Source organism: Leptosomus discolor, chromosome 5, assembly GCF_034619465.1.
Source record: "Leptosomus discolor isolate bLepDis1 chromosome 5, bLepDis1.hap2, whole genome shotgun sequence".
Classification (NCBI taxonomy): Eukaryota; Metazoa; Chordata; class Aves; order Leptosomiformes; family Leptosomidae; genus Leptosomus; species Leptosomus discolor.
In genome coordinates, this window is record NC_141395.1 from 25,819,212 (window position 1) to 25,846,765 (window position 27,554).

Sequence of the window (27,554 nt, forward strand, 5' to 3'; positions counted from 1 at the left end):
TGTTGGATACAGATTTTTCAGAAGTCATGAGTCCAGAAGAAAGTTCTGGCTTTTGTCTTTCTCGGCACTTCTGCCAAGCCTACAGTATGTCCAAAATGTAGATGTCTTAACACACCCTAAAATAATTCTTAGGGTTGCTGGACCTGGGCCATTTGCACTGGTATTCATTGCTACTTAAAGACAGAAACATTAATGTCTGTGTTGAAATAAATTTAATTCCTATCATGCTTCATTAGCATGAACACTTCGCAAATTTTATCTACAGGGCAGGAAAGGCACTTACATCCATCCATATTATATGGAATGGTACTTGCAGTTATTGAGGCCTAGATTTGGTCTCACAATTGTGAATACCATGACAGACTGATTACTCTTCTACTGGACTATAGTTCCTGCTTTTTTCTGGGAAGATGTACACACAGAACTACTGTAGGGAAGAAATCCATGGAAGTCCCAACCTCTGACAGTAATCAAAGTGAAAAGCCATTTATTGTATCTGAGCATTATTTACTACAAAATTTCTAACTTTATTGACTTCATTACATCGCCACAGGCTTACGTGTAAGTATTATTGAAGTGAGAACAAGTCTGAGCCACTGGAATCATCTTTATTTTTGAAAGCATAAACATATTTGTGAATGGCTTGTAAGTTAAATTCTTTAGAATACTTTCTGTTGCCCCTCTACTGTTGCCTCCAGATAACAGCTTGTCAACATTTTAAGGTATTTAACCTGGATAAGGCTTTCTCTTCAAATTGTTCACTGAAAATCTTTATAGAATTTTTGTCTTGGTTCTTGTTTGACACTTTATACCTATCTGCCTACATTCCACTCCATACCAATTATTCTATCTATGACAGTGTTATATTTAGTTGTATACCTACAGAAGTGCTTTTCAGCATTTGATACATCAAATAACAGATAGACAGCTGCAGCATAATGTAAATCTGACAATTTTGATTTCCATAAGTAGCTGGTGATTTTTTTACTTGAATATTGTTTATTAAAAACAGTACCTGTTTAGAAAATTAACTGACAGAATAACCTTGGGAATAGGTACAGAAGATGGGGAAAAGGGCTCAATGCAAAGGTGACTGAGTTGACTAGGGAGCTTTTATGTATGGCTCTAAGTGCATGTCTTTATTCAACAGAGTTTTTATTTATTCCAAGGTTTTCCTTTACGTGCAAAATACAGTTAGTTTTTCTGACCGAGCCAATGGTATTTTCTTACTCTATTCAAGTTAGTAACAATTTTGGAAGTGATAAAAACTTACAGAAGGGGTGAGTTTGAGTTCAGATCTTTCTCTGTCTCCTTGTTCAAAGAACTCACTGGTTACCAGCTCAGCTGCCTAAAACATAAATCGTAATAAAGATTAGAGTTCTTGCTACATAATTTTTAGGGTAATGAGTTCATGCTCAGACCATACCTTCAGCCTGTGCTTAACTATGAAGAAGTGAAAAGCCCCATTTAGGTGACAGATGTCAGGCACCCGTTTGTATAATTTTCAAGATTGGGCATACAGGGGGTACAAACAGCCATAACCACCGATAGGCACGCTTACCCCTTTTTGATAGGGAATTGTCTGGGGAATTACATTGCAATGTCGAGGTAGCACTCAATGCAGTTATATGCAACTTCCTCAAGTATTGAGAACAAACAGAAAATCAGAGCTTGTTGGCATCCACAATTATGTCTGTAAAAATACTTTGTAAAATGTGCAAGAGCTCTCTGTGTATTTACAGGCTGTTGCCCTATATAAACAACTTCACTTATCAAAGAAACCCAATTAACCAATAACCTCTGTTGTCTTAATTTAATGAGAAATCATAAAGGTTTTTTTTCCCAAGCTATACTTTTTTCCCATGAATATCATCACTATAGGATCTAGGTATCTAAATATGAACTCAGATTGTGATTATCTTTTTGAATCAAAATCAAGAACTGGCGGGTTGGACGTTGGAATGTGGCTTTCTGACTTTTGTGAATGAAGATTTTCTATTCACAGCAGAGGTTTGTGCTTCTCAGAAGAACATAAGATTTAAAAACAAAATTAGTTACAGAAACAACAGGAATTTTAGGAAGTCAAACAATGGGCAATCCTGATACAGTAGCCTTTACGCACTGTACTCTTCTCATGTGTGGGGCTTTGAAGGTAGGCAACCTGTGACATTTGAGATGCAAAAAAGGAAACTAATCTACAGAAGACAGCATTCAGTTCCTAAAGCTCCTGTCATGCTTGCTTATTGTTTTCAAGTGATTTCAAGCTAGGAAATGATTTCATAGTGCCAAGGCACAAGAGGGTGAACTAAGCAGAGAACCCGCATTTCAGAAAATCTCAATTTCTTGCACTATCAACCACATGCTAGCTAACATTCACAAATCCTAAGCTTGTTACAGTTGAAACAAGGAGTACTGAAATAAATTTGAAATAGGTGAAGTAATGCTATAAAGTACTCCTAAATCTTGAGTCAGGTTAGCACACAGTTTGGAACTTTATAATGTAATCCCAGTGCACTAATAAAATTCTGGATCAATACTCCAGATAGAGGAATAATTTAACAACTTAGCAGCAATTAAGGGTTTGTCATTGTATAAAAATAATAAAGATGGAGTCTCACCCCTGTCTTTCAGTGGTATTCTGATCCTGTTTTTGTGTCCATTTCCCTCTTCTTTTGTCTGTTTCTGTCTCCTGTTCCTGAATTTTACCTTCTTACGTGTACCCTTTATTCCCTTTGATTCATATGTTTCAAGCTCTTCCCTCACTTTTCATGGTGTTTTTTTTTTTTCCTTTCAGCACAGTTGAGGTCCAACTATTTCCTGTTTTCTCTCTGTAGATTTATTAGCCTGTCTGCTCAACCAGGTATGTTTCAATCAATCTCAGACTGGATTTTTCAATATAAAGTAAACCTGTACACTAGGCTGCAGGGGAATTTTCACCCACAGACCTCAAAAGTGGTAAGGATAAAAAAATCAGTTTGCCAGAGACTTCAGCACTAATTCAGCACCATAGCACACAGATTGACAACATGGAAAACAGACTCTACCTGACATTTTGTCTGTCAAAGAAAATGGAGAAGCTAACTGGGTTAAAGAGGAAAAACGAGGAGGGACTGCACACACTGCAGCTGTGGCTAGGTGGCACTGAAAAATCTTGTGACCCATTTTCCCACTGCAGGATACGAGTAACTTCCTCTATTTCCATCCAAGGTGACCATATTCTGGCCGAGTAACAGACTTAGGACTATTGTCATAGTCTGCTTATAAAAGCAAAAAAGACTCTTCTGTAAGCTGAGCTGAAGCCCTCATCACATAAATGCTTTTTTACGGAGTTGGAGTGCATGTAACTTTCATTGGTCCCCTTCAACTTCTGTTAGTTCCTTGTCCAAGAAACCTGGCTGCTCCTGCCTCACTACTCCAGTCTAGCTTCTCTTTTTCACCTCATATTCTAACTATCACTTTGCTGTTAAGCCAATCAAACTCCCTCCAGGTGCTTAGCCACATATGCTGCTGTATTTCCTATTTGCTTCTTGATGCTGCATATTGCTCCAAACCTGTACACAGCCTGCTTCCTACTAGTTTGTTCTGAACCTCAGTAAAGGACAGAGAATTATTAGCATGGATACAGGAAATATTAAGGATGGCTGCTAAGTAAATAAAGATGCCTAGAAGAGGGAAAATTGTGGTACAGGACAAGACTTTTGGGCCAGGGTGCTTTTGCACATTCTAATTGTTTGCCAGTGCTGGATGCAAGTTTTATGTATATTTGTAAAGAACCTTCTCAGCAGCAGAAGCCTGAATTTTTATTTGTTTGTTTCTAAGTACAGGGTGCTAAAAAAGGCTCTATACTACACTTGCAGTTTTGTTTATCAATATTGAGAAAATGAACACATTTCTCTTATCATATATACTGAAGTTTTTATTTTAATCAAATTGTGCAGGTCATCTGCTGGTATTTTTGATTTAGGGAAGATTCTGCCACTGCCAAGGAAAACTCTGGGACAAAACAAGTAAGCGCAGCTACATGTGGCTAACCCTTTTTTTTTTTTTTTTTTGATTTTTTTTGTTTGTTTAATCCATCCATTTTTTGATATGGATTTAAAAGGTTAATAAGAGTAGAGGTTGTAAAGCCAGATCTCTTCAGGTACCTACATGCTGCTCAGCAGCATGTGTACATGGAAAGATTATGCAATAAAGCATTTCTTGCAGAAACCCCCTGCTATTTTTTTATAGCATTAATACCGCTGTAAATTGATTCCAGTTTTGGTGCCTTGTAAGCCAGGGCCCTGGGAATATTGTCCCGCCAGTCCCGCCTCCTCCCAGCCCTGCTATTAATCATGACTTGCCTGTCTTGAAATCTCCCACGGTTTGGTCACAGCTCCAAGGTCACAGGCTGTCATTAGCATTGATCTGAAAAACAGAAATGAACAATACAAGCTGAATCAACCTTTGTTGGATTTCTAAACAACTCTGCTCTGGATGCATAAATAAATAATACATATATACAATGTCAGCCCTGGCACCTTCTTTTCCTCCAGAAAAGAATGACATGTTTGAAATCTCAGCCATCAGCAAGGCTTTTACATCACAATTGTAAGCCTAATGTGTTGCAGGTCATCAGATGATGAATTCTGGTATTGTGCACTGCACACTAGAAAAGAAATGATATCACAAGAGAGTAACTGCTAATTTGCAATACTTCTAACACTACTTACAGTAATACCTATAATATACTAGAAAGCATGTGCTTCACATGACATAAGTAAGGGTATTACTACATAATAACACCTGCAAACTCGATTAATTTATATGCCTATTTGTAAGTGACTGCTGTAGCAAGAGAACCTATAATCACAGGAGGCATCCCAGACACTGTTTAAGCAGTTTCTACTGCTCATCTACAATAAAAATTTAAGATTTACTATGACCTATACTGTTCCACTGTAGTTTAATACCTAGCTACAATCATGTTTTATATGCATTAGAAGAGAGAAACCATTCAGCTGTAGAAAGCATTTATGTACAGTACCATGATGCAGATAGAAGTCTAAGAAAGTTTAAATGAAGAACAAGGGCACTGAAAACTAAACATCAAATATATTGCCTGAATCTAAAATTAGGAATGGGTGAAATGATATGGAAAATAGAAAATGGCCAATATTTTGGTCAAAAGACCAAAAGGAAACAGAATTTTAATGAAACTTCAGATAAAGAGACACATAATCAGGCATGCATATGCAAATGCACACATTTTATTATCTCAAAAGCGTGGTGTACTCGAACCACCCCCAATGTCTGAGGTTTCCAACAGGATGCATGCTCAGATCATTCTTGAGGGCTAGAAGAGTACCGTGTATCTGTAAATTCCCAGGTACAGACTAGGAGAGTAGAGAGAAGCATGGCCAGCAAAAGAAAACAGCTGAGAGGAGGAGGGAACGGGAAATGGACAAGAAAGATCTTTGTGTCCTGAGGCAGAATATTGATGCTTTCTGGAAAATGAGCAGAAGGGCTGAGCAGTAACTGGTGAGGCTGGGAGAAAGGGAAGAAAGCATGACAGAGTGTGAAGGCAGAAATAGGAATGGAGAAGGTGAGGTCACACTGATTACATCCCTGCTGTTTGGTAATGTTTAGAATCTTACCATCTATTTCACGTCATGGATCGTATTTTTAAAACTAGCTACCTTCTCTTGTTACACTAAGTCTTTACTCCATGATACACGAAATTTCTTAAACATGTATGGCTACACTTTGAAATAACCAGAAAGCAAGAAATCATAGTGCTCACCGAAATATTTCTCTGTGGTTTTTTATATTCCAATCATAACCACCTTTACTGACAAGTTCAAAAAACTCGGTCCTTCTCCTGCAACAAAACAGATTATCAGAGAAGGAAACAAGACACTTCCCGGGCAGCACTGCAGTAGAAACACAGTTCTCTGAACGATATGAAATCATTGCACCTCATGTATTATTGTTAAAGTTGTTTGACAGTCCATTTAAGCGAAACATACTAATTTCCGAACATGTTCTATAAATGTCTGTTATTAATGTCAGAGTTGCCTAGTAAAAGCAGTACTGTATTTATGGTCTCTGCAGATAAGGAAATAAATGGTACCAAAATGTTCAGTCTTCCATGGAAGCATGAAATGTTCAACTACAGCAGTGGACAGACAGACAGACAATAGAAAACCCCCTGAAATATATATACACTTCTCTTTACTTGTCCTTGCAAAATGGTTTTTACTTCTGTATCCTGAAGGGTTTTTCAGTTAACATTTGTGTTATTTCCAGCACAAAGAACAGAACAGTGAGACACAGGAGCTGCAAATGTCTCCAGTTAGTAGTTCTTACTGACTAGAAACTAGGAGACCCTGCTTGGTCCAGTGCTTTGCCTTCTGGAATATCTTGCCTGTGTCCTCAAAGATGGACAAAACATGAGCCAGAACATGATAATACTTGTTTGGTGCCTTTAAGTACCAAAATTCCAACTCATCATAGTCTGTAATTTTTTATGGCACTGAGACTCCAAGCGGCTCTTATTGCATACAGCCTGACCACAACACAAAATAGATCCCGCCCCAGATGTAGCGGAAGTTGAGGTACAAAACTATGGAGCAACTTGCCCAGAGTGACAACATATTAGCATCGAAGCTGGAAAGCAAATGCCCGTGTTCTGAGTGACAGTCCAGTCCCCCATTTCGTAGGAGACTCTGCTATCTCTTGGTCAAGTGGAAATGTAGTTAGATTCCCCAACAGGAGAGTTTGCAAAGTCTTGTGTTTTCTACACTTACTTCAGCTAGACTGAAATTTTGAACAGTGATTATTGAGAGCACAATCAGATGGCAGCCAGTACAGGTTTTACACAGGAGGAGATGCACGCTTCCAGGAACACTGCCCTTGATCAATGGGCAGAATTTTATGGTGGGGCATGTTGTGTTATTCTGGTCTCTGACTGTCATGTGTTATATGACCTGTCACTCCTACTATAGGGCCCTTCTATAATGGATTTCACAACAGCAACTAGAACAGGGAGCTCTAAGGACTGCGTGATTATATATAATCCCTTATGTTTCGTGAAATACTATGTAAGAGCTTCACATTACAAAATTTGCTGGGACAATGCAAAGTCACACATGCAGAAAACAAAATTTGGTTCTCTCACAAAGTCATAGCATCATGGACCCAGTGGAAATAAATACTGCAATGATGCAAATTTTAATGGCCAAGAGAGGCTGGCACATAAACCTTAAACCAGCCTAATCCTGAGCAGATCATCAGCAACTATACTCTATTAAGAGAGCAAGCAGTGGATTTTTGCATTCTGTATTTCAATGCTCAGCCTAACAATGTAACATTTGGTAATGATTTCATTTTGAAGTATTGGATATTCTGGGCAATTCATATGTTACTGGACAAAAAACCAGGCAAGAATGTTTAAAGCTGAAAGGTCAGGAAGATAACATCCCAGAAACCTCAAATGTTCAAATTTAAAATACAGAGATCCACAAACAGCAACTGAAAATGTGAGTCTCGAGGCCTTATGTTAAGCTGAAGACTTTAAAATAAGAATTTTCTTTTAAATCCATTTAAATGGATGCAGAAGTAGCAGTCCACAAAGAATTTATAGTGTAGGAAGGAGTCACCTGAGGAAAGCAGCCACGTATAAGGAAACAATTTAGTGTTTCATGCTGGTTGCTTATGCATGGTATCCAAAACAAAGAGGTTTGCTATCATTAAGCAAACATAGTATGCCAGGATTTCAGAAATAAGCAGAACGATGATAATTTTGCAATGCCTTTGAGTAACATTGGCTCTGGTTGAATTTTGCCTGGAAGGGAAAGTTGTCTTGCTATATATAGCAAATCCAGTTGCTCTACCGCCTAGTGGCTCAAGACCATTTGAGGCAAATGCCCACAAACTTCATTTTTGTTCCATGCTTTTGCCTGTTGATCTACAAGCACCGTTACCTAGAATTAACTATTAAAATCAAGTATATTTTCTGTCTGATCTTTTACAGAAAGTCATCTTTTGTTTGTTTGTAGAAAAGTAGTGCCTTGAGAAGGTCATAAAGCCTTACTCTGCTTGGAGTTTTGTTGCTGTTTTGCTAGCTGGATTTTGTGATCATTACGTTTAGGCATTCTAAGGATACCAATAGGAGAATTTCCTTCTCTACATTGAAGACATAGCTAACTGAAAAAACAAGTTAGGTACTTGTGTGGAAACATCTGTTCACATAGGGTGGCTTTAAAAAGTGTAAATCATCAACATTTCCAGGGAGCGATTTTTGGCACTTTTGGAAGTAAAGCAGCATAACAACTACCTGATTAATGGTTCATAATAACACAAGAGGAAAAGATAACTTATTTGCAGATTTCTGAGTAAGAAGGCCTCATTTGCTAAAAGTTTTCTGATTCATGTAGCACATAAAAATCAATTATGCAAGCAAGAAAGAATAATCTTGAAATTCAGCTGATGTCCCTTTTTGGATATTATTTCTCTGTATTAAAACTAGACAGAACATGATCATATTTTTTCAACCTAAGGCAGGCAGGGAAGATTGCTCCATCATGTCTGAGTCTGGACTGGGTTCCCTCCCAAGGCACTGCTGTGGGCCCCCTCTGTCTCTCTGAGGGGCTGCAGGATCTTGGCTGGGGGAGCACACAGGGCTGTGCCAGGGCAGCTGCCCTCTCAGCTCCTGCCACTCATCTCTTCCTTGACAGCACAAAACATTTCTGTAGCATTTGTTATCTGTGGTGAGACTGTGGCATCCATACTGACACATCCCTGTGGTCCTTGTATCTCACTTAAAGCTGTCAGCAAATTCCCCCGTCATACCAGCCCCTCAGATAACAAGTGATCCTAACAGACAGCTTCAAAAAGAGTACGCTTAAAAGGGTTTATTTGTCCTGCTCAGGATTTTCATGTCAGCAAGCAGAAATTTCTTCATGGACTAATGTTTAGAAGTTATTTATAATAAAACTATTCACTAAAACCTTACAACTTCTCTGAGAAGAGACTTGCAGGAAACAAAGAATATCAGCATGTCTACTGTCAGAACTGTTTAGAAACAGCCCTTGGCACAGTGACCAAATACTGAGAAAGAAAGACAAAGCAAACATTGCAGCATTTTTACAATTAACAGTTAAAGATACAATGTTGATATAGATAGTTGAACAATTTCAGGTTAAACACTTTGCCTGAAGTTTTCTAGAAACTTGGTTTGGTATCAACCACCAGCACAAAGGAGGGACAGAAGCCAGTTAATACTACCCTAAGAAAAACATTACTAAATGCTACCCAGCACTGTACAGGATAGGATGCTAATGGACATCAACCCAAAATTCCTAAGGATGAATTGTCATCAAGATTGGGAAGATTGTATGCTGTAACTGCATGTCTGACAGCACTTCTCCCTGTAAGTCAGCCGCTGGCACATGCCAGAGAGGGGGATGTCAAAAGTGTCATGTGGCGGTGACACCACGACTCTTCTGACTACACACATGCTCCCACGCGTTCTCACTGCGAAGAGCTTGGTAATAATTAATAGTACTTGAAAAACATAAAATAGCACCAACTTGAAGTCTACTTAGAGATTTGATCTGCAAACAAGGAAAACAAAGAAAATTGCATGAGAGAGATCCTATTATACTCCTCTCAAGTTAAGCTTTTTAAGACTTATTCTCATGTGATGCAAATTGGCACAATTTGTCTTCAAAGCAGCAATGTGTATGCTTTTGTTACCTCTGCAACGGGTTCTGTAACTAAATATATTTCTTGGCATACATTTTTAGAACTTCTGAAATGGTGGAAAAGAATTCCAAAATTCATTGATTTTCTACATGCCTGAAGAAATGATCACAGAAGGGACAGGAATTACAGGACTGAGCGGTAACTGATTCCTGGGATTGCTTTGAAGTATAAGCCTAGGATTTCACTTGCTTTTCGTTGATACAGACATGTTACACATTAAAGCAAAACTTACTTGGACACTTGAGATATTTCTATTAGCCTAAGAGATACTAAGTATTAGACTAAATCCCTTCAACCACAGCTAAACACTAATTTCTCATATTATATATCCTTATTGGTATATAATAGGTCATTAGAGTAAGTTCTTCGAATTTTCATTTGTCAAATACAAGAAATGCCAATACTTACTCAAAATACAGAGTGAGGTCTGTTGCCAATATCGATTGCTTCAGAAGCTGCATAAGGTCACTGTAGTCCTTAGAGGACAAGTTAGCAAAGATGTTGTGACCCTATAATGAAAGAGATAAAAGAGGTAAAGGGCTAACAATCAATACAGGTTTTTAAAAGGTTTTCTAACTCTTTAGTCTACTGTTTCCCTGTAACAGAGACCTTTTCTTATTCATGGCAAAACCACAAGAAAATAATAACGTTAATACTGCTGAGATTACATTGAGGGAGGAGTTGACGATTATAATCGAGCACCTGGTATGTTTCTCTAAACTCTGCTGAAATTATAGTCTCTTGAGGAAAGATTTACTCTTTGCTCTGACCCTGCACAGACTCAGTTTATGGTGAAAAACTACGGATACATCTCAATCTTTCCTCTTATTAAATGTTTTGGGGAGCTGTGCATTGCAGCTTTTGAGTTGTGCTCCTAACAGATTTATCTGTGCTGCTGCTGTAGGCACACAAACTGCTGTTAGAGCAGTCAAAGACACTAAATCATTTTTTCATTCAAAACAGCCCATTTGCTCACTCTGCCCATTACTGTGTTGTCTTATAGTGTTTACAAGCATTGCCTACACAGGCTAAAGAACCGCAAATTTAGGTAGTTTAAAAGCCCTTTGTAGGCCCAACAGGCTACTCTTTAAGGGATCACGGGCTAAGAATCTGAAAGGTGCTCTATGGCCAGAATGGAAGGAAACAAATCGTTTAATATTGCTATTTGAGAGCAGGAAGGTCCTTTTGTAATTGAATTTCTGAACACTCTAAGAGAGACAGAGATCCTATAATTTCTCTATAAAATCCTAGAGAAAATCAGCTGAAGGAAACAAAATTAATGGAGAATTCTGAATGTAAGTTTAAGAAGTGGTCTTCGTGACACTAGTCATATATAATTAAATTAACATAAATCAGAGTACTACAATTATTTTTTTCCGATCATCTATAGAAATAATGAGTTTTTTGCTAAACAGAGTCTTACTTGGTGGTATTTAGCACTGTAATGGACACATTCAGTATGCACTGCCATCTACTGCTTAGGAAGATTAAAATGCCCTTAAACCCAAGAATTTTCCAGCTACAGGACTGCTATAACCATGATGGTCTGAGTACATAGATGACATAAGGTCTGGAGGTAGAAATACAATTTTTTAATAGGTTGTACTAAAAAAAAATTTCCATGTGTAAAAGATGGTCTTCTTTGTGACAATGAAACAATTATTTCTTTTCAGCTAAATATTGAGAAGGATTGGAGAATCTAAAGCTTATTTATGAAAACCAATTTTAAAACCAAAGTGCTCAGAAGAAAATAAAGCAAAATGTATCAGGAAAACAGCAGCTCTTACAACAGGGGTAATTTACCAAGTTGTCTGTTACTCTATAGTATCTGCTACCTTTCTGACCTGTTTCAAGGTGTATAAAACCATGTCGCTACAAAGCTCAAGTTCACTTATACTGAGTTTAGCATGTCAAGAGTAAAGGATAAATAGCTCCTTTGTCCAACATGATAAAAATCTAAAGAAATAATGCTATGTTTCCTTCTAGATAGCAAAGACAGACTAGAATATCAACATTAGTGGATAGGATATAATCTAATTTCAGCTTATTTGAGAGAGGAGACCAACTGCTCAGGTGGTGAAAGTTAGTGTATCTTTAAGCACACTGGAGCATCCAAATCTGCATTTGTTCCATTAGCAAATAGTATCTACTGGATAAAAATCATGTAGGATTAATTTTCTGGTCCAGACATGAGGACATGGAGAAGAAGCTACCTGAATGATCAAAGGGGAGGACTTGCATTTCACCTAATATTTTACATCTCTGAAAGAAGCTGGAGTATATTCCAAGGAAAAAAGTTTGGTTTTCTTTTTTTTTTTTTGTTTTCATAAATGTCCTGATTTTTAAGATAGAAAAGAAAAGCATCTAGAGTGACATGAGCTATAGCAATCCGTGTCTTGAGCCTGTCTTCAGAGAGACGTTCAGTCATGACAAAGATTTCAGGAACTAGAGAAATCACTGTTTCCCAGGAAAGCTTGTTCAAGAGGCTGAACAGTCTCATTGGTTTAGGAAAAAAAAAAAACACAAAAAACCTTTCCTCTATTCCTATTCTGAATCAGTCTGTTTAACTTTCAAATGCTGCTTTTTCTTATGCCTTTCCCTGGTAGCATAAGGAACCATCTAATTCCTAATATCACCTTTTAGATATGCTGAGCTATGCTAAGCCAATTGAGCTGTTTAAGTCTCATGCCAGTGCTCTCCTTTCCTACGTCTACTTTTTTAACATAATGTTGAGAAACTGAACACTAAAGCTACAGTCTTGTGACTAATCTCTGTGGCACCGTACACAGAGGTAAAGCCATCACCCTGTTCCCATTTGTCTGATCACAGGTCATTCCCAGATGCTTTTCAAAAGTTACTGCAGATCAGCATATGGTCTCCAACTGTGCTGCATGAACAACTTTTAACAACCTATCTGTGTAAATTAAGAAAATACATCCATTGCTTTTTAAGGATTGCGTGTTCATCCTTCTGCTTTTCTCACTACATCTCTGGAGTAGTGCATGCTGCATGCTGTTACACAGAAGATTCTAGGCAAGAACTACGTCTTTATATGTATCTGCAAAGCAACTACTGTAATTTGGACAGCACAATATCATTGATGTTATTTAAAAAAAAAACATTTTGTAAAATTCTGCAAAACCATTATAAAAATACTGATTACAGAAAGACTGTCAAAGAAATTGAGTTGTCCCAGTAAAGGATGACTGAGATACTCTGAACACAACACCTGTGGGGAAAGGCAAGAGTTTGTTTCGCCTACCTATAAACCACTGAGCAGGATATATGTAAGGAGACTGAGAAAAGCTGACTATGATTAGGATATGTTCTCCTTGCCCCTAACTGATCGAGACAAATATAATCTCTGGGCTCTATGATCAGCATTTGTAGTTGTTTAATTTTGTGCTAGTTCTGACCTCTGTGGTAACCAATAAATAATTCCTCAAGGAGAGGGCATGGAAAAGGTACTGTGTGTGGTATTTCCTTTCTCCAGCTGAAACTGCCCAACATCTTACAGTGAGATTAATAGTAATGCTTTTGTACCTCACTTTGGAGAATCATGACAGCATGATTGAAATGGTGGTGCTCCAAGGTAGCAGAGGTGCCATAGAGCTGAGCTAAGGCTGATCCGCTCCTGAAACAGAACATGGGCAGTCAACGAATACTACTTGTCTGCTTACAAGGCAGGTTTCAGAGACAATTTAGTAAAGAAAGCAGGTAGCCCACACTCTCCCTTACCATTTCAGCAACCACACTTAAGACAGCTGACAAGATCAAAATACTAATTTAAAGCCAGATACAAGGCATTTATGTTCCAGACGTTGCTAAATATCATCAGCTGAATAAAGATCTTCCTGGAACTCATGAAATGTTGTAGTGCAACTTTCGAAGAGCCTCAGCAATGCAACAGCACAACTGCACCACCGTGCAGTAAAGACAAACAGCAGCGTCCTTCAGCTAGGACCGGCTGCTCCGCTACTGCCTTTTTTACTCTTAATAGATATAAACACAATGGCTTACAATGGGTAATTACAAACTCTTTAAAAGTAACCCCAAAACGCAACAACAAAAAAACAACTGCAAATGCAGTGAGGTTCTGTCTGTATGTAAAATCATGCACTTAAAAAAATACTAAGGTAAACAAAAAACCACAAGAGCAGTGAATATAAAAGTAAAGTTTAGCATCTCTTTAGAACATATTTTCTCATCATGTTTATTGTCTAAAACAAAATTAGCTTCAAAATGCACAGAGTAGGTGGGTTTTCTAAGTTTAAAGAACAAAAATGTATGGAATATGTTTATAAAATTGCAAATTGTTGGGAGGTGCAGAAAACGGGACTGGATTGTCAGAATAGTTACTGTTCACCATCACTTCACTTCTGGGATCCAGCCTAAAGCAACAAGATGGGTTTTCTTTCCAAAGAAATGAGAATAAGATTATGCTAGAGACAACAGAGAGTCTCCTAGGAGCATATACTACAAAACTGCACCATACTGATGTTTAATTATTAGAAGCAGCTATATTAGAGAGAAGGATGTCCAGGAAACATCATCCCTAGAGAATGTCGTGTTAAGATATATAACAGAGCCGTTTCAAACAACTGTGATATTGCCTCCAACATATACCTCTTGAACTTTCATCACACAGAACAGCAGTACTGAACACTGAAGATAAAATAGGAAATGCGATGCTTAAATTTATGTCAGATTAGAGGAATAAATCATAGCTGCTGTTATGAAAACTACAGCTTCTCTTTTCAGGATGTTTTATACATGTGTGGTAATGTTTGTCTTTTGTTAAATGTCTTCAGCAATTTCTTTATGGAGCTGTAAAATGGCAGCCTCCTCTTTGTACTCTGTTGTGAAACAAGAAGTGTAAGTGATAGCAGTCTAATGCTGAAGCCTCTACCTTTAACTCAGCCATCCGGCTGCACAAAGAGATACTGTTGCGTAATGTTACAGTGGAGAAGTGGTTAACTTAATCAGAGCCTAAAAGGGTCAGGATGTAAATCTTGGGTCTTGTTTTTGTAAATTAGGAACATAAACATCAATCAGCTGGGCTTCCCTTCCATTTGTGTCGTCTTTTTTGATTCTCTTCAAGAGCCAGCTGCAAAAAGGCATCTAGCAGTGCTTGGTAACCTTTGCACCATGAGCTCTGTCTTTTGAGCACTGCAATTGATTTTCCTTGCTATGGCGACTGAAGATCCAGACAGTGTCATTGTTTCATTCAGACTGTACAGCAACACCAATAGCTCAGGAAATGGCAGCTTAGCGAACATCAGAAACATCAGTTTGAGCGATGTCACTGAGGCAACTTGTCCCCAGAAATGCAGCAGCCGTGCATACGCACGTTGCAGCAGAGTATTTCTGCAAAAAGTAGGACAAAATAGGCTAATACAACATCACCCTGTCTTTCAAATATCTTTGGACAACCATTTGACTGCTTCCCCGTCACGCTGAAGGATTAACAGTAATGCAGAACAGACAAAGCTGCAAATGCGTGCTGGGATCTGCAGGACAAGAGAGCCTCAACGTCTCATATTCTGACTGTAGAGGACCTGGGGAGTTGAGAAAACAACACGGGATTTGGAGGAGTCTCTGTGTCTGACAGCTTTATTTCACAGCTTGGCCAGGATGCTGTCAGGGAACATTTCCTATTGTCCCACCTTTTTCTCAGGGAAAACAGATTTTTGAAAGAATCTGACCTGGGTCAAGGGAGTTCCCTTGCCACCACAGTAAGCAGAAGTACCCTGAAACCTTCCACAAACCTGCTTCTGCCTCACTATGTCTGAGGGCAGCAGACTGGACAGTAAAAATACATGCAAATCAGGGCTGCTGAACCAGGTCCCAAGCACTCTGAACAGAATAAAATTCATTTTTAGATTTGAAAAGTCTGGAGAGTGAGATTTCACATAGGTGATGCAAAAATCTGCCTTCGAGATCCAGCTTTGTGTGCTGGTGGGTACTGCCCATTGCAGGGGGTGGCCAGCCCACCCCAGCCCACTGCAGCATGTCTCTGAACAGGGTCTGTGTGCTCTGGCACGTGGGGCAGGCCAGGGAGGAGGCATTTCTACAGACCAAGGACCCTGTGTGCTCCACAACTGACAAGGTAAGTGGTGAGAGAGCTACTCCAGCTGCCTGCTGTGGAAGATATGCAGCAGAGCTCTGGTGTGATGGCAACGGTTTCATACTTCATTAGCTAGGAAATACTTTATGTATGCTTGCCTATACTGGTGTGAAAAGTTTTTGTGAAAGCATTATTTCAGTTTTACCTATTTTCTTAATAGTTGAACAAGTTTTTGCTTAATGTCACACATTCCAGCCAGCAAGAACACCCCCATGACAGTTTCAGCGTTTCCCGGGTTGAATACCAGAATCAATAATACCTGAGCCTGAAAAGAACATCAAGTTTTGGCACGTTTCAATATGCGGTGTCAGTTCAACAGCCTGATACAAAGGACAGGCCAGCAATTACCAAAAAGAACAAAGAATGATAAAGATGGATAGTCCCTCACTATGTACAAGAATAAGAATACTTGGCCTTGGCCTAGGAGGCTTGAAATGAATGCTTCATTCTTTATCCTGGTCACCTTTTGCATTTCTGTGGGAGAAAAACAAATTAAAGTAATAAGAATTAGAAAACTTACTTGGCTTGGAAGGCATTGTTGGTTCCCCTGTGGTCAAGGTCGTGACACAAGCATCCCACAATCAAAGCTAAAATTTCAATTTCAGTTAGAATCTCCTGAAATCCTGCAGTCTGAGACCAGAAAAAAAATAGCAGCTGTGACCATCAGTAGCAAAAGGGATAAGTAATGTTAGTCCATCAAACAACAGTCAACGTTGTTTTGATACCATGAACATTTCAGTAAGGAGAAGATAAATGCTTTATTGTCATATTATATTCCCTGCTGTACATTAGATGCTTAGCAGAATAATGTCCTTGGAGTGATCTGTTATTATCTCTGTGTTGCATTTCCAGCATGCCATTTCTCCACTAACCTAGAAGGCACTAAAACTAAAAAGAGCTGAAAACAAACACCAATAACTACACAGGAACTGGAATTTCATATCAGTGTCAAGAGTTGAGGGGTGGGCTAACCGCTAACAAAATACAAGACAAAATTGATTCAATTTTGAAATTACTGTTCAGAGAAGTATTTAGACACATTTCTTCAATCCTAAGGTGACCATCTTAGTCAATCCCTACTGTCAGAGATAGCGGAGATGTTAAAAGACCTGTAAAAGAAGCCAGCTAAAATACACTCTATGGAACTGTTACGAACTATTAAGAGATTTGTTATCTGGGACACATGAAATGAAGCAGAATGATTTAAAGAGCAAATGTCTCAAATGGCGTATTTCTGCTGCAGATACCCACTTGAATTTGGGAGAGAATTTTGAAGAATGATGTATTGAAATTGCCCACGAGCAGCTCAGACCAGACATGCCTGTGTGAATGGGGGAGCTGATCCTAGAAACATTTTTGCCACTATACTCCTCCTCGTGGATACTTGCCATAGTAGTTTTCCTGCCTGAACTGCCTCATGCCAGAAAAGAAACCCTACTGTTATTGCTAACCTCAAGCATCTTGAACAGATCCTGTCTGGAGGAGGTGCTGGAGCCTCCATGGGACACCACTTCTTTGGTGCTGTGTATCTTACCCACGGCAGAAACAATCTGTCATCCTGGTTCTCCAACTCTTCAGAAGCATAAGGGCATACTGCCTGCAAAAAGTGACTGGCTGAGCGGGAAAATTGTAACAGTTGTTCTTCCACAGTGCCAGTCTCCAACAACACTCCTCAATTAGCCACATGATGTAGTTAGTATGAAAGGAAATCATATAAAAGGAATACAAAATACATTTATATTGGAGGCCCAAACCAAGGCTGAACACTGTGTAAGAAATCCCAAATTCCACTGATTTTCAATGGCGTATAATTTCACCTACTGGCAAGAAGAGGGTTAAGTGATACAAAGACAGCGAATATCAGTGGGACTTGATGTCCTTACCAGGTAGGAAGTTACAGCCCACTCAGAAGTGCCAGTCAATTACTGCAATACCGTGTGAAAACTCTGCTATCTGCCCTGAAGACCACAAATTCTACTTCAATAAATGCACATTCAAATCCAAATAGCCTCCTCTTTCATAGGCTGAAATGTGGCCACAGTTAGTATTTTGGCAGTACGGAGAGCCAAGATCCTTCAGGTGCTCAGGAGCACATTTTGGTCGGAACTGAGGAAATGCAGGACTTGCTACAAAGGCTTTATAATTGGGCTCAAAATTTACATATCAGAAAAGATGATCAAATACGAGGAAAAAAAAAAGATTTATTTTGTGTAGAATCCACCGGTGTACAGAGTAACTTGAATATTATGAAATCCTGATTTCTAGTGGCATTGCTTTTTTTAGTTTCAGTAACAGCTACCCAGGCAGGGCAAATTCTCTTAAAAATAGATTTTTCTCGTTTTATTTTTTAAACGTTGCTCTTACATAACAAATAATATTCAAAACCTATTTTTAAAAAAGGGATTAAAAATAGGTTTGTAACTGACAACACACTACGTGTCAAGCTTCAATCTACAGAAAACATTCATGGCTAAGTTAAAACAACTTAAAACAGAAGATTTATAAAATTGATGCTGTAATAAATATTCTTCAGCATAACACAAGCTTTGATTAAACCTGTATCACAAATGCAGGAAAGCTGATTAAGGACTTTATTCACAGCAGCAATACCTCAAAACTAAATACAACATTTTATTTAATCAAAAGTCCTGTCATTGAATATATGAGAGAAATATAGCATATTTCACTTAATAAAAACCATTTAATTTAAAACAAGGTTACGGTAAGGGGATATCTGCTGTGAACATAATGCAAGAAAATAGAGTTTTACATTTCCTCATTTTTTGAATTTACACAGAGAGAAAAGAAGACGTGGCTATAGACAACAGTGCAGTAAAATTTATTTTCACCAGAAAAGGAATAGACCCATAACTCATGGATGGCAGAGGCTTCAGTGAGTTATGGAGGTCATTCTTTCATGTGAGGAAATGAATGGCATTCATTACACCTTGGCCCACATTTATATGTTTTGTTATTAGCACACCAGATGGGATTTTAATTTTGTATTGCTTACGTGTTCATTTGCGCTTTTCGAAATAAGTATCAATGTGAACTGTGTTAGGCAAAGGCACTGATAATGAAGCTCGGGCTTGATCCTGTGGTTTATGCTTGTGACATCTTAACTCGCAGGGCCAGTCTGGCTTCAGAATATTTGGGTTAGTCTGAAATACGCAAGTATGGCTTGTAGGACTGGGCTTATAATTGTTCACTGTCTAACTGGAGAGAGAAAATACATACTTAGATATACAGGAACATACCTTAAGCATACAGAAGGCTGACTCAGGAGCGAAACACTGGTTTAAGGTTTGTTGGATTTCTGTTTGGCTTGTTCAATCCAGCTGAATTGTCCTTCTGCATTCAGTGGGAGCACAGCTGGGCCTTTAGAGGCTACCGCATTACAGATCAGACATTACTATGCTGTGACAGGTCCTACCTGAAAACACCCTACAATAGACCTATTGGTTTATATTTGTGGTGCAGTCAATATTGCTGCCATGGAGAAATCGGGAATAGGGTGCAATAACTGCACAAAGCGATGCCTTCTCGACCATCGGAGCTCCTCTCTGATAGTCAAAGAATTTTCCCCTTTTTGCAAGTGAAAAAACAAGGCACATACTAACTCGTGTGGTTCCCCCAAGGCAAACGCAGTAAGAGCAAGCCTCATGCTATTATGAGTCTCTTGACTCCCTTTTGTGTCTTTTTTCACAAGATCAGCCTTCCCGCCTCTGGAAGGGAAAGCAGCCCAAGCAGATCATACACCTGAACTTACTCTCTTCTCGGCCAGGGGCACAGCGGAGCAGGGTGGGATGCACGGTGGGCACACGCCTCCAGCCCTGCGCGTTCGGTTTATTCCCTGGAGCGTGGGGCACTGAAACGAGCTCGGCTTGAAAACCCCGGATCACCTCCCACAGCACAGTGCTGTGCTGACTGCTAAAAGGATCCCGAAGGTGTGCTCTGAGAACCACGGCCATCGCAGTCCGCGGCCGGGGCCTCCTGGCAGGCAGGCTGGCTGGCGCCCGCGGAGGCAGCGCGGAGCTGCTCCCTGCCCGCCGGCGGCCCCGCCGGCCGCGGTGGAGGTGCCGGTGCAGGGCGCGTTTCCCACCGCCAGAACCCGGCCTCGGAGCTCCACCTGGAGGTCCTCACGGGTGAGCCTGAGGGCTCCTCACCCGGCAGCGTTTGGCAGAAATTAACGTGATTCCCAGCGCAACGGCGCTGCCTGACTCTGCCCCTACTCCTCAAAGCAAAAAGCTTTTTATTTTTCTATAGCTGAAAAAAAAAAAAAAAAAGGCAGCATGTCAAATTTATAAAACTTTGAAAACGACCGACGCCCACACATTACCACGAGATTTCAGTAGAGATCATCTGAAATTGCCTGCTGAAACAACGTGAATTCTGCTCAGCTGAACAGCCTGGCGCCCAGAAGAGATGACTTTCTCTCTTGCTGAACATCTTCATTTCCTTTGCCTCACAGTGTATGGTACAACTTTGCTGCGCCTCCGTAAACACTCACAGAAACAAACCCACATAGCTGGGACGGACCTAGCACTAGACCAACATCTACCTGCTAGGGGTTGTGATACTCTTTTATTTTCTTGCCCAACACACAAAAGTCCTGTCACAGGGACGATGCCAAACAGAGGAGGACAGCTGGGAACCCAAGCGCTAAACAGAGTGTTTTGCACAGGCTGTGGAGTCTCCACCTCTACAGACAGGGTCCAAATGCCACAGAGACTGACCAGCAATGAGAACATAAACATTCAGTGATTAAAAATTAGGGAACAAGCACTGATATCCCAGATAAATAACGACTTGCACAAATGCTATTAATATGACCACTTAAATGCTCACAATAGATGACTCTGGCCATTAAAACTGAACATGAAGAAAAAATGGAAAAACTTGACTTCTTATTTTTACCTGGAAACAAGGCAACCTCAAAATATATGGTAGAAAGTGTTGTGGGCACACAGATGTGTTGCTTCTCTTTTGCCATATTAACCAGAACATTAAACATTCAGAACCACCAAGCTTTTCATTGACACATTTACAAGAATTAACTAGCTAAACATGGATTATTCCACGCAGTGAGGTTGCTGTGGGTAAGCAGAGAGAGCGAGTAAGAGCAGGAGTATTTTCAACAGAATTCACTTGCATGCTGAAAGGAGTTACAGGTACTGATAGAGATCATAGAATCATAGAACAGTTTGGGTTGGAAGGGACCTTTGAAGGTCATCTAGTCCAACCCCTTGCAGTGAGCAGGGACATCTTTAGCTGTATCAGGTTGCTCAGAGCCCTGTCCAACCTGACTGTGAACGTTTCCAGGGATGGGGCTTCTACGACCTCTCTGGGCAGCCTGTGCCAGTGTTTCACCACCCTCATTGTAAAAACCGTCATCTTATTCTAAATCTACCCTCTTTTAGTTTAAAAGCATTACTCCTTGTCCTATTGCAATAGGCCCTGCTAAAAAGATTGCCCCCACCTTTCTTACAGGCCCCTTTAAGTCCTGAAAGACCGCAATAAGGTCTCCTTAGAGCCTCCTCTTCTCCAGGCTGAACCCCAACTCTCTCAGCCTGTCCTCATAGGGGAGGTGCTCCAGCCCCCTCATCATTTTTGTGACCCTTTGGACTCACTCCAACAGGTCCATGTCTTTCTTGTGCTGAGGACTCCAGAGCTGGACACAGCACTGCAGGTGCGGTCTCACCAGAGCAGGGTAGAGGGGGAGAATCCCCTCCCTCAACCTGCTGGCCACGCTGCTTCTGATGCAGCCCAGGATACAGTCGGCATTCCAGTCTGCGAGCGCACGCTGCTGGCTCATGTCATGGAATTTTGCTTTCCTAAAATTCAGGGTCCTGACTTTACTATTCACCTGACCCATATCCCTCAGCACTGCGAACTCCACCAGTGCATGATCACTGCAACACAGGCCGCCTTCATCTTTATGTCACCAATGAGCTCACTTGCATTGGTGACCACCAGGTCCGGTATCACATCCCTTCTGATAGAGCTGTCTATTACCTGGCTTAAGAAGTTCTCCTCCATGCACTCCAGGAGGCTCCTGGATTGCCTACAGCTCGCTATGCTACTTTTCCAGCAAATGTTGGGGTGGCTGAAGTCCCACAGCAGGACAAGAGCCTGTGAGCACACAGCCTCCTGTAGCTGGAGTAAGACAACTTCATCCATAGGCTCCCCTTGATCGGATGGCTTGTAGTAGACCCCAACCACAAGGTTCCCTTTGTTGCATTGGTCTCTAATTCTTACCCATAAACTTTCAACCTGCTCATGGCTATTCTTCAGAGACACACATTCAGAGATAACATGTTAATAAAACCCAACAGTGTTATGGTGTCCTATTGTAATGGGTCTGCCTGAGATGCAGCCCTCACCGTGCTGTGCAGTGGTAGCTAGATAACACACCAGGGTTTTGACTACTGCTGAGCCGGGCTCACACAGCACCGAGGCTGTTTCCCCAACATTTCCCCAGTAGCCTAGGGGGTGGGTAAAAACTTGGGAGGGGATATAGCCAGGATAGCTGATCCAGACTGACCAAAGGGATATTCCATACCACATGACGTCTGTTCAGCAATATAAGCTGGGGAAAACAGGAAGAAGGGGGGGACATTCGTTTCATGTTTGTTGTCTGGAGCAACCGCTACGCATACCGGAGCCCTGCTTCCCAGGAAGTGGCTGAACATGGCCTGATGATGGGAAGTAGAGAATCAGATCTCGTTTTGCTTTTGCTTCCGCATGCAGCTATTTGCTTCATTAAACTGTCTTTATCTGACCCACATGCCTGTTGTTATATTTTCTCTCCCCTGTCCAGCTGAGGGGGTGAGAGTGATAGAATGGCTTTGGTGGGCATCTGGCCAGGGCCAAACTGCCACACCAATGGAGAGAGAAGATTCACTTCAATCACTATGTTGGAAGATAATCTTAAAATGTTTTAATGTTTCTACAACCATTTAGATGATGCTAGATAAGAAGGTAATAAATACTAACACAATAAAGACTTCTACAATTCTAATCTTCCTTGATTTTGTACTTCCCAATTTAAGAGTCCGAAAAAAATGTCAAATCAGAGTTTCAAAAGAAAAACATTTCTGTAAGATCAAGATCTATAATAACAAGCTCACTCCAAGACTGCCATCTGTTTTCAGTCACTTTAACGTGTCTGTGATATCCCTGTCACTAAAACACTATAAGGTTTTGCCAAATATGTGTCGCCTTTAGTTGAATAACTTCCATGTGCATTTCTATTGGAAATGAATGAGTATCATAGTAACTAGAAAAGAAATCAAATGTTAGAAAATGTTTAGACAGGTAAGGCAATGTGGCAGTAAAAGCTCTTACGGGACTGTGTCTATAGCTGGGTACTTACAGTTAACATGGCAAACATTAGCTGGCAGACGTTGAAAGCATGCCTCCAGTTGTGATACAAAACCATTCGATAATTCTTCCTAACAGTCAAAAGCCACCTACACAGTGTCTGAAACGAAAAGTACAAATTGTACCAGGGCTACTAAATGTGTACAAATGGACAGAGCAGTGCCAAGACAAAAGCAGCAGATATCTCTGCAGTGCAGATGGTTACCTCGTAGTCAATTTTAAATTTCTGAACCATTCCAAGTTCCATGAACATCCGCAGGGCTGCAGTAATCATGGCATCCATATCAAGCGAGAAGTCATCAAAATGGATATCATCAATGCCAAGCTCTGACACCAGAGGGATGTTTGCTGCCTGAAAATGCCAAAGGGAAGGGGAAATTTCAGATTCAAAACTTGGGTCTTTTTTTCTGTGTCGCTCTTACAAGAAACCATCCATACATCAGTTCTGACATGCCAATACATCTCCTGCTTGATTTGAATGTCGAGCAATAAAAGTCTTCATCTGAGAAACACAAACACGTCAAGCTAACAGAGCGGAGAAACAGTGGGAAGGAGAAGAACCTGGTATGAGCAGGAAATATGCTCACCATCCCAACTGCAGCCCGTATATAGCGTTTAGATTGAGAGAGCTGACCACCTTGCAGCTACTGCAGTAACACAATATATTCCCATGCAAATCATAATGCTGTAATGCAAGAAACATCTGGACAGCCAGCAAGTGGGTATTTTAATTGTTACTGTTCAGAAATGCAAAGTAAATATACTGCTCTGCAGAATTTCTTTATCCAAATGTCTTCACATTCATAAGGATACAAGTGCCCTTTGCTTTACACTGTTCACTACACATTCACAGAACCAAAAAAAAAGAGAGTAATACAAGAAACGTCTAGCAGAAGTACTTTTCACAGTAAAATAGTTTTCAACATGCTGATTATATAGTAAGTGAATAAATATCAGCAAAAGCTTTATGTTTCACTTTGTCCATGTAACAGCACTTTTGCTCTGTTTGTAAGAGAGGGATGAGCTCTTCACGCACACAAAAACATATGAATGAGCGTGCAGGACTGGCTAATGCACAGAGTTGTGCACACAGATGTGTTGTGGCTGGCCCTGTGGCAGCACCTGTGGGAGCCAGGCGGAGCTGCTGACAACCCTCACGGGCTTGTTTGCCCTTCCTTATGCCCCTTCGGACTTGCCACTCATCTCCCAAGAGAGGGCAGGTGGAGGAGGCTGCATTTGCTGAAGGAGCATCTGTTCCCTGTCTCCCGCAGCAAGAAGGCAATGGGTCAGGTAGAAACCTCACAAAGGGGCTGGATGCAGCCCACAGACCCTGAGCTGGACCATGCTGAATTAGTCAAAATCGCACGGACTCAGCTGGTATGGCACATCCGGCTACTCACTTGCATAAGATACCAATTTGTTCATACAATTGTGAGTTCACCCTCAGAGTTACAGCTTCTATGTTACCACCTTATGCTTTTCTGTTTGAAAACCCGTGTTTTGAAATATCGCACCCTAACTAAACAAGTTACTGACACATAAAAAGCTTTTTCTGGCCAAAGGGAAAATGCCACCTCTATAACTACTTCAAGCAAAGATTAAACTGGTTTAGCTGTACCACGTAAGAGAAGATGTTGTAAACCTGCCATAAAACAGTATTAACATTGCAGTGCTAACTTATTTGCTAGCTAGAAGAAAAGTCTTTTCAGTTCAGCACCCAGTAAAGCATGCCAATACCACAGAAAGTCATGGCGTTATGCCAGCGAGGTTAACTGACATAGGAAATACAAGAAACCCATCAAGTCAAGTGTCATCCCAGGACGCAGCTGAAGAACCTCTGGAGCACGCAGGCAGAGATGTAAGCGCTGTTAACCGCATACTTACTTCGTCTGCTAGTGTACTTATCCAGGTTAAATCTATTCATCATCTTTTTTTTAATAATTATTCAAATGTTTGAAATACTTCTAGATGATCCCAACAGGAGTTACACTTTAACATCCTTTAAGATCCGGCTGAAAAGCTTTGTATTTACTTCTGAGATAACAAAAGAAATACGGTTAGGTCTGAAACAGGAATGCTGGCCCAGAGACTGTGCTATCCAGACCTTCAGTGGTCTGATAAAAATTGTGACTTTTTTATCATTCAGTTATTCTTCACAGCTTCAGGGGATACTCAAGATGCATACCAATATTTAGTCCATGACGACACTCATTACATAGTAAATGCACTCTATAAAACATCTCTGAGGGAAGAATCACAATCGTCCATCTTACTCGTTTGTTCCTTAGAGAGAAGTTTAAATAGCAAAGATGCTGAAACAGAAGCACTTGATTCTAAGCAGACCTATGTGAAATTGTTTTATTGAAACTGTCTTTACAAACCTACTGCTACATTTTCATTAACTTTGAAGTGGGCTCTGATTAAAATTTTCACATTTTTTGTCCTCTTAAAGGAAAACAGATGTTTTCCTTGCTGTTTTTTTACTGGAAAAAAATGCGTTTACCAGCCTGTTACAATTCAAGGGAGAACATTTGAAGCAGTTGCTCAACTACAATTGTTTTTCCTTTCATCAAACAGTAGAGAAATAACAATATATGCTACATCTATTACAAACTGAACAACAGGATATTAACAAAGCAAGTCAAAAACAATTTCTTCCCATGTCAGTCTGAAACTTCTAAATATTTATGAGATCTTACATTCCTAAATTTAACAGGAGTGCCATAATCCAAAATAAGTGCTGAATTAATAGCCAGGAGATAACACTTGTATAAAAGAACCATTTGCTTTACAACAGCAATAAAGGAAACAACAGAATTATGAGTGCTGAGACCAATTTGAATAATGTTAAAAAAATGATACGTTGTGGGGCTGCAGCAATATTCTGGCTGCACCTGGCATTGTCTCTCCTCAGCTTCTTATGCTGGAAATGCAGCTGTCCAAGGTTTATAGGACAGCAGTCATTAAAACTTCATTTTTTTTAATTACAAAGATATAAAAAATATTCATAATACAGAATATTAAAACATATCCATCCCTGAAATTTTGCTGCACTGCAGGACAAATTCCAGTGGATTTCTTAAAATAAACAGCAATAATAACACTCTCTTCCAGGAAAACAGGGGGAATAAAAGTACCATGACAGTAAGAGGAAGGGACAAACAATTAAAATTCAAGATACAGTGAAGTTACTTTTTAAAGCACACCAGTTATTTAAAAATCACTTAAAAGGCTTGCTTCCTTTTGAACATTTTGAAGTTCAACTTCCCCTTTCTAAAAACAATTAAGAACATTATACTCTGAAGTCTTTTTACCCTGCGGACCAAGCAATTTCAATGCTCTTCATCCTTGAGAAAAATTCACATAACTCTTCTGTGAGCTTATGGTACATTAAAGTTGGGCATGCCTCCTCTGGTCAGATCTCCATACCCCTGGTACTAAAGCAAAAATTTGTTTTGAAAGGATCCACGAACACAAGTCGGGCTTAACAGACCAAAGGCAACTGGTCTTGCCTAATAAAGTATAAACTCAGCAGTTACCAGACAAGGAAACAATCACCACTTGTAGGCAGCTTGAAAAAGAGGATGCCATGCCCCCAGATGAGAGCATAAAGACAAGGTCTGTGGCTACCCGACACCCAGCTGTGCATAGGATGGATACAGGAAGGAGGAAAAGCGCCTTTGTACTCAATTCAGGATTAGGGACAGATTCTTCTTTCCTCATTGCTCTTTGCTAACATGTAAATTGCTTCACAGACTGCTTGGTATATATGAACAGATAGGAGACAAGTGACTGGGTTGAGCCCTACCTTACATCAGCCATCGCCAAAGGGCCATATGTTATTAATGACCATTGTACTTCCAAAAACACGGAACACCAAAGTGGCTTCTACCAACAATAAAGTCCCAATTCTGGCTACTATAAAAGACAGCCCATGGGAATAGAAAAATAATGTTTCTGGTTCAGTATTAATAAGCCTTTGTGCTGCCGTGGATGAACAAAGCCTAAGAAGGAAAACTTTAGGAAACTAAAGAGTCAAATTTTTAGGGAAACTTTGAAAGGCTAAGCACTTGAAATAAAAGCTACTATTTGATGCTTATACCTTAATGCTACTGAAGACAACTATTTCACAGTTTTAGAAGTATGTATAAAACATATGCTGTATAAAATGGTTTCTTTATATTGTTAGCATACAACTAGACAACGCTAAAGATAAGTATTCATTCAAACTATTTTTTTCTTCTGGGCAATATATGTTCAGTGTAAATTTATGTCAGAAAAATACAGTATAATATGC

At 40.0% G+C, this 27,554-nt stretch overlaps 1 protein-coding gene across 1 annotated transcript in view; it reads right to left on the reverse strand.

Annotated features, from left to right (window-relative positions):
* The window catches only part of PDE11A (phosphodiesterase 11A), a 135,318-nt gene that overhangs the window by 15,238 nt on the left and 92,526 nt on the right, over positions 1–27,554 (reverse strand). Inside the window, exons 11-18 of the mRNA XM_086465969.1 lie at positions 23,463–23,609; positions 23,250–23,357; positions 16,395–16,504; positions 13,291–13,381; positions 10,156–10,256; positions 5,783–5,860; positions 4,340–4,407; positions 1,274–1,344 (exon numbers count right to left, since the gene is read on the reverse strand). Coding sequence (XP_086322095.1) covers positions 1,274–1,344; positions 4,340–4,407; positions 5,783–5,860; positions 10,156–10,256; positions 13,291–13,381; positions 16,395–16,504; positions 23,250–23,357; positions 23,463–23,609 — 774 coding nt within the window. The remainder of the gene's footprint in view (positions 1–1,273; positions 1,345–4,339; positions 4,408–5,782; positions 5,861–10,155; positions 10,257–13,290; positions 13,382–16,394; positions 16,505–23,249; positions 23,358–23,462; positions 23,610–27,554) is intronic.